This window comes from Falco biarmicus, chromosome 15 (assembly GCF_023638135.1).
Source record: "Falco biarmicus isolate bFalBia1 chromosome 15, bFalBia1.pri, whole genome shotgun sequence".
In the NCBI taxonomy this organism is placed as follows: Eukaryota; Metazoa; Chordata; class Aves; order Falconiformes; family Falconidae; genus Falco; species Falco biarmicus.
Genome location: NC_079302.1, coordinates 15,300,172 through 15,315,489, shown reverse-complemented (window position 1 = coordinate 15,315,489; position 15,318 = coordinate 15,300,172). Strand labels below are relative to the sequence as shown.

Sequence of the window (15,318 nt, the reverse complement as noted above, 5' to 3'; positions counted from 1 at the left end):
TTTTATTGAACTGGGAATTAAGTACATTTGTGATACTTAGGGTGTGTTGGTTTTAATTATCTTTAAAATGTGGTATTCATCCTAGGTATGACTTGAAATTTGCTTTTTTTTTTAATAGGTATGATATAATTCTGAGAGAAAGAAAATTAAAGTGTTTTCATTTTGGGGGATTATTCTGCTTGACAGCTTCGTATTGTTTATGACTTCTCTCTGGAAAATGATTCCCTGTTACAGAGAGTTGTTTTTTAAAAATCACGTACACTTTTTGGGGTCAGACTCCTGAAGGTTGTAACAACTATTTGCTGGGTTTTCTGCTTTGTCCAGTCGGTAAGTACTGCTCCCATACTCCTGCCCCATCATTTACTGCAGAGGGAGAGAAGCAGGCATCGGAGATGTGGATCTGCAGCTAGCATTTCATTCCTGGTATTTCCAAAAGATGAGGATGTGCTAGTTCCTTTTACTCTCAGTAGGTTTTTTTCTGTGTTTTAAAAGTGTAATTCTTAGCAGTGTTGTCTGTGGACTGCTGATTGTAAATACCAAAGCAAAAGTCTACCTGAGTGTGCAAAAATGAGCTGTTTTGGTAGAAACAGGTTTGGGGAAGACATCTGACGGCATAGTCTTTGTTGAAGTGGTGCAATGCAATTTGAGGCAAAACTCTCACTTTAGTAAATTTATGAGGGTTTTGCCTTACTGAGATAAAAAGAAAAGCTCAAGCCCTGTAGAACCCTGAGGGAGGAGGTGTAGGAGGTCACTGCGTTCGTGAAATCTGACATACAAGCTTTTCCTCAGCTTTCATTCACTCTTTCCTAAGAAAGGGAAGGCAACTAAATGTCTTGGGTTTTCTTCAGTGTTACTCATACTTTTCAGTACCACATTACTTTAATAGCGAGATTTACCTTAAGAGGTTCTGGTACAGAACTGATCTCCGGGTGGAAGGAGAGATTTTTATTAACAGAGCTAGACTGTCAAATACTGACTGTTTATTTTGAGTTACCGGTTAAAGGAAGGAGCTATGGGAGTTTTGACTTAAACTGCAAGGGACTGATCAGATGCAAACTTCGTAAGCAGGAGCAAGGAAACGGGGAGTTATTTTTAATTCCTAACTCCTAAGGAGTAATTTGGGTCCTTTTCAACACTGAGGAATGGATGTGGAAATACACTTAAACCACTAATACACATTTGTCTTTTATTTCAGTAAATGAGGAAATTTGAACTCAAGACCTACTTCCCTACATCGTGTAGACTTCTGCTTTCCACAGCTGTAGCCTGTAACAGATACCAGTAGTAAGGACAGATGAGTAACTTAAGGATAGAGGATATGCTTGCCTGGTAAGTTACTGAAGTTAGAATGACAAAAGGGAAGTTCTGATTTTGAGAACTTAAGGATATGGTCAGGCTTGTGTTGCTTCTGTTGTTAGAATGAGGTCTACGTGTTGAGGTACAAAGGGAACTACTAATGCAGTCTGTTCGGTGCTCTAACCCACGTTCCTACAAATATCTCTTTAATTCCATGTACAGGACCAGAAAGAAAGTTATCTTCAGAGGACTGAAGTTAGTGTTTTAAATATAACAAAATTTAACTTAAGATTTTTACATTTAGATTGCTGCCTTCTCTGATAAGTACTGAAAAATACGTTCAGACCTCTCAAAAGCACAAGACTGTTTTCTTCCACTGGTGGAGACTCTTCTTGAAACAGAACTCAGCCACTGTTTCTGTACTTCTTCTCTTTGTCTTCCCCAGGTCTCTGCTGTCAGCTCTTTCCCAGTTGGCATCATGCTATTTTTCATCCCCTGCTGGCCTCCAGTTTTTTCGAGGAAAACTGTGATGGAAGCAGGTGGCCTTGAAAATATTCCAGGGAGAAGAGTGGTTCTTTGCTGGTGAATCTTGCGTGGCAAGAGTCCTGACTTTCTCTTCCCACCCACCAGGAACAAACCATGCTTTCCTATATAGACAGGAGCGTTTTCCAAAAGCCATGGCCGCTCTGTAGCTGTGGTATCCTGAGGTGCAGATTTCTTGCAACTTATTCAGTGGCTGAACTGGAAGGTGTCTGTGTTGTATGAAATAGGCATCAACACGATGGCATCTCAGAGCTCCTTCTTTGTGTGTTAGAAGTGATCAATGGGTGTAATGCTGGCAGATGGTTGTAGGTTATAGTTGTGAAATGCATTTGCTTTTGGTGTATGAAACTAAAATAAAGCCAGTGACAGCTAAATGTTGAGTAAAATTCTATGTACGGCAGCTCTGACTGACTTGGAAACCGCGTAGTTTCCCCGAAGCAAGAGTAAGTATGATAACACTTTAGGAAGTTGCTTGTGCAAGATTATTTTTTTGGTGACTCTAGTTCCAGTACAAGATTTTAGGCTCTGCCTTTGAATGTCTTTGTGGTTCAGTCTAAGTTCGTTTGTTTCGCTGCATTTTGTAGCATGAGACCTCACACAGAAGAATTGTCTTTCAGAAAAAGTTAATTAGGCTGCAGTTTTTTTAATTAACTTGAAGGTCAAGTATGTCACCACCACAAAAATACCACTCCACTCTACGTTGCCTCTACATGCTGACTTACCCGAGTAGATGAACTTTGTTGTGAACTGAATCGTTCAGGATCATATGGAGAGCTATCAGTTAGATAGATAGAACTATCGTCTAGCAAATTCTGCTTTCTGCCACTTCCTTTCACTTTTTTTTTCTCCCTGAACTATGCTTCTACTGTTTATAGGTCTGTGTAAATAGCGTGTCAGACCATCAGGCAGGGTCACAGTTCAAATTCTGGTTTGAGATTTCTCTGCGTTTGCTCTGTGGTGCTACTAGATGGCAGCCTTATTCTAAAGACAGTTCCTGTCTGTTCAGGCATTCTTACTACTCATGCTAGGAAAAGCCTGGCACTCAGTTTTCGGGGAAAGGGCACTGAAAGATTATTTTTCTTTAGAACATCACTTATTGATATCTAGCACGGAAGCTTATAATCCTGCTAGTGGGTGTTATGTGCTATCTGCACTGCAAGTAGATGGCTTCATCCATTGTGCGGGATGTTAGCTTTTGAGCTGTGAAAATCGGTAGACTAGTAATTTGCCAAGAATCAAAGAACTCTGAACTTTCAGTAGGCAATTTAATAAAAAGTGGTTTAAGGAAACTTGTCTTCACTTCCCCTGGAAGTCCCATATACGTACGTTTTCTTTGGTGTCAGATTTTACAAACATCTCAAATTTTCCTGTCATTTTCCAATACCATTATGGTTGATTACAAAAATAAAGTTGAAAATGGGGTAAGGTATTGGGGAGTATTTCACAGATCATCACCCCCCTGTGGCTAGGCAGAAGGATTCACAGAGATGGAGACTAGAATTGAGATATTTGCTTCAAATACCAGGTCGTAAACAAGGTCTTTGGGTTGGTTTTGCTTAGTGTTTTTCAGTATTTTTTTTCCCCTAGGGTTTTTTAGAGTGAAACAGCAATTCATGTAGGCTACTAGCAGCACTGTGTCTGTTCCTTGTGTCTTGCACTGTACCTATCAAGGATGCTTAGTATCTTACCGCCTAACAGGACGTGGTGCTTGACCCTTGTTCTTCAGGATACTGATAATCTTTCAGGTATTGATACCCTGTGATTGAACAGTGTCACCAGAAAGCTATTTTAAACCACTGTTTAAGCCTTCTTGAGTTTCTGTTCTCCGGAATACTATTCCTCTGCGTGTGTGAACACGTGCAGGTATTGCTGGTGTCCTGTTTTGTATCTTTGGGTGCATCTGTGCAAGTGTGTTTGGAATAAGAGTGGTTTCAAGCAAATCTTATGATAGTCTGTATTTCCAGTGCTTATGTTTGTACCATGGAATGGTCTTGTGGAGCAGGACACAGATTCCTTTTTACAAAACTCTGACCTTGAAGATGTCCTTCAACTGTTAGTGGGTGCTTGGTCTGTGGAACCACAACTACCTGTAGCAGGTGTTGGGCTCTCAGTACCAACTGTTGAGCTCTACAGTTCTTTTACTGTGCCTCACTTCTTGCATATTATGAAAATACAGAAGAGCAAATGTTAACAAGTTTAATCAACACATTCCAGGTGAGTCTAAAAGCAGTCTATCCTTCAAAGTAGTAACAATGTCATCAGTGTTTTGCCACAGGCTTCCTACTTTATTTCACTGTAGATCCTGGCAAGTAACCTCTAGCAAATCTAACTGTAGCATTTCAAGATGTTGCTTTCCCCAGTTGTTTGTCTATCCTTTCTTGAGGTGCTTAAGATGTGCCACTTAAGTAGCAGTGGTGTTAGGACAGCTCTAATAAGTAATAGAATTCCACCCCCCCCCCCCCCCCCCCCCCTTTTTTTAGGCTGTTATTTTCAAAACTCACTAGTAGTTACAGAACTTGAACAACTTGGCTGCCCCCAAATTATATCTGATTAGGCAGTATTTCTGTTGAAATGAGGATGATCAATTTTGCTGCCTTGTGGTTGATGAGACACTGCAGAAATACACTGCGTGACTTCAGTAGATACTGTGAATTCATAATGAACAGAGTATCTGAAAATCAATATACTAGAGTGTTTGGGTTTTCTCTTCCTGCTCTTTAAAAGGGTTGCTCATAGCTGCAAGCTGTTGATTGGGATGTGCAATCTAAGTAAGAAGCAAGAAAGTGATTAGGCAGAAGGCACTTGAAATGGATAAATCTGTATATTTCTTTTTTTTTCCTCCAGAAGAAAACCTAAACCTGCTTTCACCGAAGTTCTTTAATTTCAAGCTCAAAACATGGTTTTCATGAATCATTTGGTGTCGTCATGCAGCATATGCCCCAGGAAAAAGTCAGGTACCACTCCCTCATCTTCCCCCCAGCCTCCATAAGCTGCTTTTCTTGGTGCTTCTTAGCTTTGTATATAGAACATGAACTCCATTTTACAAAAGTTAACTTACTGCCTTTGGTCTCCTACTGTGCATTATTTCTCTCAATCATAACTTAATCTTTAATTTTGTTGTAAGGGCTAAGAAATAAATACTGTTTTTGATCCTGGACAGTGTTGAAGACCATAAAATGCTGTTAAGAGCAGTGAGTGTTCCATATACTAGGAGTATAAACATTAATAGTCTGGCAGTTTACCAAGTCTCAGTGGTTCTTGTTTTGTCTGGGAATAAACAGCTTTTGAATATTTTATTGAAAGTATCTTGCTAATAAAGAAAAATTTTCAAACTGAGATCAGAGTTGCTTTATTTGGAGAAGCTGCGGAGCAGAATGTGTGTGTGTGTCTGTGTGTGTCTGTGCACGTCTGAGGACGTGTAGTGATGAGCTGCGTGGTCAGAGTCTGCTGCGTAGGTGGTCTGGGCCCCATGTCCTCATCCTCAACAACAGCAAGCTCATGAATCTAGTCACTTCTCCATGTGTTTTTCGTTCGTTGTTGCTTATCCCCTTTTTAAAGGGATCGAGAGCCTCATCCAAAATACTTTGCTTACATTTCTTGGCGCTGACCAAATCACAAACTTGGCAACTTGTATGATGCTTACAGCGTGCTCAGTGCTATCTGCTGGCACACAGTTACTTAGCAACAGCAAAGCTCACGTTTATGTACAGCTCATGTGTATGCATCTAAATGTAGTTCTGGGGGGGTAAAAAAAGGTTAAAGGAGTACAGAGTTGTTTGGAGGGGGAAACGTTTAACAATTTTTTCTGTTCAGCCCTTTTGATTTTGAGACTGATGGCTATAGTACATATGAAAATACATTGCATAAAATGTTTTGTCTTTTAAAATCTTTATTAGTCATTGATGTATTACAAGGACTTGAAAACAAAATGAACAGAACCCTATTCCTACCAACTATAGAAAGATCAGAAATAAAAATAGAGCAAATGGAAAAGAGCAGGGGATGTATCCTTTTTTGAATGCCTGTGTTACAAAGGCATTACGGGGGAAAAAAAGATTATTTATCTGAATATGGGGAACCTGAGACAGTCTCAAAAATGATATATAGATATTTTGTGAGACTAACAGGTGGGTTGAGATTATATTAGATTAATTATTTCAGATTGTCTTTGATGCTTGTCAATTTGCTACTGCTTCTTTGCTGATCAAACTGTGATATCTTAAGGGGTTTTTGACAGCTTGCACTCTTCATGACTGCAGTAATAAAGCACACAAGCACAATCTACCTAAAAGGCCGCTGGCAGACTGTTATTGTATGATGATGACATTAATCTCAATTTCTGGGATTTCAGGCATGCAGTTCTCATTATTAGCTGCAGTGGAGTTTCCTTATAGGACAAAGGGAGGAAGGTAACTGCGGCTCACTCCAGACACGATGAGGAGGCAGGGACGGAGTGACTAAGCTGGGAATGGTGAGGATAGAAAAAAGAAAAGCTAGACTTAGCTAGAGAACGGGGAAGGGTATAATGGTGAGAATTAAAGATGAAGGTGTTAAGGCTTCTGGGAGAGAGACAGACTTGTAGGATATGTTGGAGAAAGCAATGCACGTGTTCAGATTTCTGGAGGGCAGGGCAAGTTGGAGAACAAAGGAGATGTGACTAGAGAGATGTTGTGTTTGTAGGAGGAGTAAGGTGGCTACTACTCAAGCTGTTCTCGGGACTGGAGCAGTTGCTTTTTACCTAAAAAAAGTGGGTAGCTTGAGAAATGAATTCTCCAGAACCTATACTCTTCCCCCTCCCCCCCCCCCCCTTTTTTTTTTTCTCTCTTGTTGTTTGGGTTTCCCCATCTGTATCCTTAGTTGTGACTTCACTGGGGCTTTTCTTGTAGGGAACAGATTGAAATACAATGTGGAAGATGAACAAGATCCCCCACCACCAATGGGAGTGGAATTGAGAGTATTTACCCTTGTTTTTCAGAGCTGCTTGAAAATGAGGGAAACATCTTGTAAAGAAGGTGTTTGAGGACAAGAATGAACCTAGTTAGTGGACACTGATTTAAAAGGAGGGAGGCCAGGAATTAACAATACAGACTACCAAAGTTAAAATGCCTCTGAATTTCAAACTCGAATGTAAAGGCTCCTATAAATCTGATTTCCATGTGTATGTTTGTTGGACTTGTAATTTTGGTGCTGCATGTGTGCTTTATGGGGCTTTACTCAAATGTTGTCTTCTCTAGTAAGTAGACCATTGTAAGGAGAGGCTGTAAGTACCAACTGTGCTTTGTGGCTGCCTCAGAGTGGGCAAGAGGCTGAGTTAATTCTTTATTAAATAAAGTACAGAATGGTGTGCGTGCAGAGTTAGGAGCTTGATTAAAATCTATTATCCAATGCAACTGACAGCCTACGCATCCCGTCTTCTGGGAAACGCTCTTGATCTGCTCCTCTCTCTATGGGGTTTTTTGAGGGCAAGCAGAGGAATGATGTAAAATTCTTTTGGTTTCGTGGGGTTTTTTTTGGTTTTTTTTGGTTTTTTTTCTTGCAAAAGGGTATCTCTCCACGCTAAAATCTAACAGGCAGTTGAATAGTAGATCTGTATCGCAATAAATGCTTTGCTAAGGAGAAGAAGGTAAAACTAGAAAAAATCACCTTACTTTTTCCTTCAGCTGTTTGTTCCTTTGCTAGTGGAGACTAGGAGGGTGCAGGCGCTGTCTGCCGCAGGATCCCAGGCGTGTTTGTTGCTGCCTGTAGGGCTGACCTGTGTAACAAGGCTCCGTGCTCTACAGAAGTAAAAGACTTACCCAAAAATTGGCCCCCGTCCTTGCAGGGAAGCTAGAGTCTGTCCTCCTTTGGAGCTTTTTAATGACTATTAAAGCCAGGTTTGCTATGTAATGGGGTATGCTTTGAATGCAGAATCATCTACCTGTGCTTGCCAGGAGACAAAGTAGATAATCACTTTGTTTCTTAATTTGTTTTTATGGTGATTGTGGCTGTTTTCAAAGTATTCACTAGGTAAGTTGACTTTTGTGCGTTTGTTCAGCTGCAGACGTTACACACACCCACTTTGGCAGCTGGAACAGAAGCAGAATAATGAAAGAATGAAAATCCGCTGACTGTTGTGTTTGTGCTTTGCAGGCAAGATTCGTTGTAGTGCAAATCTTTGTGGGCTAATGAAGTTAAAGCAGGGCTTTAGATACTATTCTTTTAAACAAAACCAGCCTGCCTAAAGCTGTCTCTGCTAGTGTTTCCCTTCTGAAACAATGACAGTGAATACTGCAAGTTTAAAAATGGAATATAATTTATGAGGCTCCTAGCCTTGGGGGTGAGTCCTTGTGCATATACAATGAATATTAATGAGTTGGGGAGGCTTTCAGACCTGGCCTTTAGTACTAATCCATTGTGAGTGGAGCAGCTCTAGAAATGTGCTGACACGGGCACAGGGATCAACTGGGAATTGACTGCTCTTAGAAAATGCCTCATCAGTCAGTCTTCACAGGCTCCTGAAGGCTTGTCCTGATCAGATACAGAAGGGGACTTAAACGTTTCTGGTATCAATACTTTGCCTGCTGATTCTGCGTGTGTTTCCCTGGGAACACTCCTGCGTGCTGGCATTTGGTTCTGGTTTGGTGCATGGATGGAAGTGTAATGAAAGGGTGAGTTACTGGCAGAGTTTGAAAATCCCTTTTGGAAGAGAACTGTGAACCTTCAATTAGATGTTTTGGGCATAGTCGGTGACTTGAACTGGGTGACATCAGTGTTAGTAGCTCCCTGCCCAGATAATTAGTGACAAAAAGGCTCTAAAATATTTCAAGTGTGGGTGAAAGAAATGTGCCAAGGGACTAAAGCGTCTTATTTTCAGGAAGGAAGACACTTCGTATAAACTGCCATGTTAACAGTTTTAACGAAGAAATGTTGTTTAGACTAAATTCACCGAAAATGGGATGTGTATGTGCACCGTACCTCTCCTAATTCATGGAGGGTGGTGCTGTGAGATGAGGGAGATCACCCCAAAAATGCTGAGCCCCTTCATTTAACTCTGTAGTTAACACAGGAATTGACGTATCGCTCAGCAGCTGGTGAGGAAGGCAGGAGTCATTAGCAGCCTTGTAACATAACCTTTTCCCTTTTCTTGGTCTCCGCTCCAAATGCGCTGATTTAGTGGTCAAACACCTCCCTTGGTTTGGGAGAGGAGTCGGGGAGCCTTAGATATAGCAGATTCGAAGAGTTGCTGTAACAGCTAAAGTACTAACCTTGATCTTGATTTCATTTGTTGGGTGTTACTTGCATGATTTTTGGGAAAGCGTTGCATTTATTCTGTAAGTAAAAGATGTCTCGTAAAGCGCGTACTGAAATAGCTATATGCAAAGTGAGCGCTTTCCTTGTCTCTAGCTCTTAGCATTCTGGGGCAAGGCACAGAGCTCTGTTTTCCTTTGTGTGTAAAACCCACTAGACTTTTCCCTAATGCTAAGGAAGGTGTAGTCCTGTGTCCATTGCCTGTTTTTTACCCACAGCAATACGTTTAACTTTGTGAAAAATGGGCGATTTGCTTGTTGTGGATTGGACGTTACACAGTTGCTGCTGGTTTTTTGCTTTTAATACTCTCCTGAAAACAGTTCAGAATCAGCATCGTAGGATCTAAAATGAAAATGGAGAGAAAAGCTCCAATTTTTTATATATATATTTTTTTTTATTCCCAGAAGCTAAAATGGAGAAAAAGCTAAGTCAGCGAAGCTCATCATCATAATGATTATATTCTTAGTATTAATTAATGAAAATACTGCAGGAAGGTGGTGTTTTACACTACAGTTCTGTATTTAGATCTGTTAATGGAAGGTCGCAGGCTGAGCATTGCTTGTTCCGGAGTGCTTGCCAAATTTCCTAAGGAATTCTCTTTGTCATGCGTCTTTCCCCTGTGGCATGGCGCTTACATGCTGTACATGCCTCTGCTGCCACATTAAGTAATAACATCTCTTTATTAAATCTAGAGTAACAACATGATTATTTGTGCTATTGGAATTAGTCACAAATGCATTGAAATACTTTTTTTTATGTTTATTATTATTATTTCCTCCTCTGGGTCTAGGGGTCTCCTGACTCATCTGTTAAGCACTACACTTTTTGAATAGCCCTATTTTGTTTAATAGTTGCAATTTATTGTTTTCTTAGGGTCTGGAATAAGGGTCTTTAATTCATACAATCAGTTAACATGTTAACAAAAAAGCTTAAGGCCGCGTTCAAGAGCTCCATGCCCATGTGGATGGTCTCCTCTCCCACTGGGATGGCTGGATAAGGTCCCTTGAGCAAATGCTGGGACCACGGCTCAAGGTGCTGCCACAAAACCTGCAACAGCCTTGCCCTGTCCGGGCAGAATGGCTCAGCCGCATCGCTGCTGCTGACTGCTCAGATGATGCCAGATTTCCTGTACTGCTGTATGGATCTAGGTGATGCGCCTGGCAGTTTTGGGGCCAGTTCTAACCTCTGATTTATGGGTTGGTTTTGCCTTTTAAAAGGGGGAATAGTAATAATAGGTTCTAAAGCTCTGAAAATACGCTGTAAGCTAGGAAGAGTTGAACTCAGTTTTACAGGTGGAAAAGCCAAGACACAGGGATAAGAGAAATTACGCAGAAGTCTGGCAGTTGAGACTGGTTTCACGTTTCTGGAGGTCTAAGGCCAGCATCTCGGGGAGCCTCGGGTTGTCTGTGTCTCTGCACCAGGATGCTGGACTACCAACCTCTTGGTGAACTATCTTGCCTCTGTGAGCTGCGGTTGGATCATCCTGTACCCCGGGCCACCCCTGGCCGCCTCACTTGTTGGTTGAATGGCCTGAAAAACATCCCCTGCCAGGCAGTAAAAAATACTCGCAGCACAGCGAGCGTGGCCATCACCTCCCTGCCTTTGCCCTGTGGGAGTTCCTCATTCACCATAATTCGCTGGTTTTGCCTGTACTCACGTTAGTTTTATCTTTTTTTTTTTTTTTTTTTTTAACAGCATATTGGCTATCTTGCTGTACAAACCCAAGTGGAAACAAAGCACTCGCTTTTGCTGTGAGAGGGGTAGCCAGATCTATACCCACACTTCTGGACCTGACATGTCTTAGATCGTAATGATAAAGGTACAGTATCTTCTCTGCATTGCTTGCTTGCTTGTTTTAGGGGAGAGTGCAAGTGCGCTCATGCTGTGGTAAAACACACTTCTATTTTGATTTAAGCAGTGAAGAAGTGGCCCGTGCTAAGCCCAGATACTGCTGTCTTGAGGTGCTTGCCCATTTGCTCGAAGGCCACTGGTCCATAGTGAGCAGCTGTCATTCTGTGTACCCTTGCCTGATGTCATTCAGGTTAATGTGCGTTTTTTTTTATGTTTGATTACTTGTAGCTAGTAATCAAACAGAGCCAACTCTGCTGCGGCTTGTTGGCGGAATGGGAAAGGAAGGCACAGCCCGGTTGAAAATTGAAAGTAGATTTACTTCTCCAGAACTTCCTTTCCTCCTTAGGTCATCCAGCATCTTGGTGTCTGTTGTCTTTATATGTTTGTATTCCACTGACACAATTTATAGGTAAGAAATCAAGGAAAAAAAGTGTGTATTTTACACAGGACAAAATAAAAAGGAATTGGTTAGCTGAGGACCAAATGTGTGAGGAGGAACATCATTTGGATGCATCGTGACTGCTTATTGATCTTAACTGTGTAGGTAGAGAAAAATTTAAAAGATTCTAAATCTAGGGGTTCACAAATACACCTGCATGGCAACATACACTTGTGTGAGTATTTTTGTTGGACTCTACGGTGTTTTACAGACTGAAGTGAATGGCTCTGTGCACCTAGCATCAGACTACAGAAACAGTGCTTGAAGGCATGAATAAGTACCTGAGTTCTGATGGAGGGTGGATATTTGTCCTTTCTTTGTCCATTTGTTTGTTCCCTTTGTTCCTATGCTTAAGAAATTGGAAATAAATGTCCACGTGGACAGTAATCTTAAAGTAAATATCCTGCAGCAATAATCAGTGTTGCTGAAAGAAAGAACAGTGGTCAATGACAGTGTGGTCACTGCTTAGCTGAAGCAAACACACTGTCCATAAATTACAGCTGAAGCAAATTTTGACTTGGGCAAAAATAAGCTAAGGAACAGAGGAACACAGAGAAGGGACTCTTTAAGGACTCAAGAGATTTGACTGTCATCTTCTGTTGTTCCCGTGCCTTACAGTAGCTGCTATCAGTAACTCGGGAAGTGAGCTGCAGGGATGCGGGCAGGACCTGGTACTGCCGATAAGGAAGTGAAATGATTGAAATGCCTGGTGTAGTGATAGATAAGATGAAATGCCTAGTTCATCACACAAGCAGGATTTCAGTGAGATCCAGGGAGGCTGTGCAGCTTTATTCAGTAAAAGGCTGCTGGCGACGTGGGTGACTACCACACAGGCCCAGCGAGATGGGAACTTTATATCAGGAATCTTCCCTGCACAGGTCCCTTCGTCTGAGCATGGGAGGATTTTGTGTTTCTGATTACATAAAGAGATTTACGGTAAGGGACTCCACAGTGTTTGGTTGTGATCCTAATTTGAAAGTAAAAACTTTCTGGATGGCGGTGCCTTTTGTGAGGTGCTCTCCGTGTGTGTGACATTCTTGGCCAGGGTGTGCAGCCTGTTGGCTTGCAAGACACCTGCCGATGGCCGGGAGGTGTTTCTGAAATGATGAGTGCAGGCTTTGCCTTTAGTAAATAAATTTATTTTTCGGGGGAGCCTTGGCACATTAAAACTTTTATTCTGAGTGGTCTATTTGTAGTAGAGGATGCTGGGCTGCCATTCAGATTATGTGGAGGTGGCTTGTTACAGCTTTTTGCTTTAGTCACCGTATGTCTGAGTTTTAAGACGATGAAGCTGTTGGGCAGGCTCACACTGAGGCAGTTTAATGAGGAGCCAAATTTTGCATGAGCCCATTCGCCCCGCAGTGAAAGCAGTGCGGTCAGCGTGAGCAGCGGGCACTCGATGCCGGCGTGGCTCTGGGGTAGCACTTCGTGAGAGCAAACCCTGTTGTGCCAGGCTTTGAGGAAACAAAGTGGAAGAGTGTCTGGGACAGCTTGACCACCAATCGACAGACCATAATCCCTGCAAGGGGAGAGAGACACAGACACGTCACTAGTGGAAGAGAGAATAGGAATCGGCTTTTCTGTCACTGTAAGCGCTTCATCAAACCACGCTGTGTTTTAAAACTGTGGAGTTCAGTTTCAGTTGCTACAGTGGTAGGAGGTCTAGGGAAGCATGACTTCTGTTCTCCTTGGTTTGCATTTGCCGACTTTTTGAGTTGCTGGAAAGAGAGTTACCATCCAGACAGAAGCAGAAAATGGACTTCAGCATCCTTAAGAATGCCATGTACATATGCATGTAATCAATTACATGTATATGTAATTAAAAAAAAGTTGTAAGAGTTGCATTTTAAGTGAGAATAGATCAGATTGTTGTGGGTTTTTTAAAGCTAGTCTTTTTGAAAATTTTGAAGAAAGGTTTTCCTCATGTATTTTGCTCAATAATAGTTCTAATGGGCTTTCTTAAAGAGTTTGTAATCACCTTTGATCTTTAAGGAGCCAACGAACTAAATTAACTAAATCAACAGTAATAAACCAAATTCTGGCCCAGTTGAAGAAAAGGACAAAGATTTTTACTAATTTTAACAAGTCGGATATTATTCGGAAGCATGAAATTAATCTAATGTAATGTCATGTAGTGGGTTTAATATAGCCAAGGGTACAATATGATTTTTTTTTTTTTTTTTTTTGGTCATTTATTACATGAGAAACAGAATGGCTCAGAAGACTAGGTACGTTTCATACCCCTATGGCCACGTGATTTATTGTCTATTTATGGCAACATAGCAGAAAAACATTTTGGTCTATTAATTCGAATATACTACTCAACTGTTCTTGGTGAACAGATAATGATGTGTTTAAATTGTTGATGTTCAGCTTTTTGTTAAAGAAAGCTATTAAGCAGCCTGAAATACATGCGATTTTCTTTTGCTTAATGCTGGAGGAGTGCAAATGAAAGCTATTTCAGGAAGGACCTCAGGAAACTTTTTATAGAATCATCAAAGCAAATGATCCGGGGTTTTTTGGACGAGTCATGTCTTGGGGGGGAGAAGTCAGTACTGCGGTTATCTGGCTACGTGGCATTCTGTGGCTTGGCTCTGTGTAGGTGAGAGTTAGTATTTTGCAATAATATGAAGGCTGTAATGAGATTCAAAATACCTTGTTTCTCTGCAATTGATCTGTTGGGTGACTAATTCTTTCATATTCGTTGCTTCAGTTTCCCTTTCTGTAAAACTAGTGATAATAGTACTACTTCTGAAAACGTTTTAAGGTCCACAGGTAAAAGCTGTCTTACATGTAGTTTGATTTATTTGTTTTCCTAGTCCTCAGTGAGCTAAGAATCAAAAATAACTTTGTTTTGGATGTCTTGCTTTGGATTACATCCCTCTGGCGAGTTTACCAAACTCATCGTGTTTCTCTCTCTGAAAATCATTGTGTGTTTTGTTCCCAGAGCTAGCGCTCAAATTCATGGAACATTATAAAGAGAAGGATGCTTTTGGAGGATGTTGCCAGCAGAGAGGCATATGAGGATAAACAGTGTCTTGGACCATATGTGCAGTTCTTACTAAAGTTGGTGAGAGCAGCTCTAATCTGTAAGCTTAATGTTAACCCCAGTGGGAGCTCTCTTCTCCCGTGTAGAATGGCAGCCTGTAAATTGGGTTTGAGCCTGTTCCAGGAGGAGCTGATGGGTGTATGTACACTTCTGATTGCAGTGGCTGCCATGTGAAACCTGTTTACATGTTTGTTGACTGGAGTCTCTTTCTGGCATAGCACTGGATGATCTGCCTGTTTGTACGCGAGCGAGCGGCTGGCTCGGCTGACCCTGCTGTTGTGGAAGGGCTGGTAGCACTGGGCAGGTCGGTAAACAGTGGCCTGAGCGTGTTTGCAGATTGCTTGGAAATTTGTGTTACTGCTCTGATGTACAGTGGAAGGTGTAGTTCATGCTCAGGCAATAAGGATAAAGCATTTTATGTTTCCAAAATTGGACTCTGTTAGGAGAGGCAGTGATGGGAGCGTTCTAACATGTGCCTGAAGACCACATTGCCTGTGCTTCCTTCAAGCTTTTCCTTCCCGGGAGCTGAACCGCTTTGATGATCAGCTGCATCAATCCTTTTAGCCTTGGTGCTGCTGTGCTCACTCTTCTGCTGACTTGCAGGATCTGACTTTTATTTTAGGACATGGCCACTTAACAAGATACCTGAAGTTATCCAGCCCTTCACATAAGCTAATCTTGATGCCTCTACCCTACTACTTGTTTGTCGTAGCCAGTGTGCATTCCACTCTCTCTTTTTTGGGGTAACACCTTGCTGATTTTTGCTACTCAGACTTACTTCTGGGAGTCCTGAGTAGGGTTATTTAGAACTCCTTGGGTACTCTTGGATCACATCTTGCCCTTTGTGTATTTA

General features: G+C 41.5%; 1 protein-coding gene across 2 annotated transcripts in view; it reads left to right on the top strand.

Moving 5' to 3' along the window:
• Positions 1 to 10,816: 10,816 nt before the first annotated feature.
• Positions 10,817 to 15,318, top strand: part of MYLK3 (myosin light chain kinase 3) — a 36,394-nt gene continuing 31,892 nt past the window's right edge. The window contains exon 1 of one of the 2 annotated variants that reach the window (XM_056360394.1): positions 10,817 to 10,945. In XM_056360394.1, coding sequence (XP_056216369.1) covers positions 10,937 to 10,945 — 9 coding nt within the window. In that variant the 5' untranslated portion in view covers positions 10,817 to 10,936. Of the gene's footprint in view, positions 10,946 to 12,189; positions 12,353 to 15,318 lie in introns of those variants that run through there. The other variant, XM_056360393.1, reaches the window with a different exon arrangement.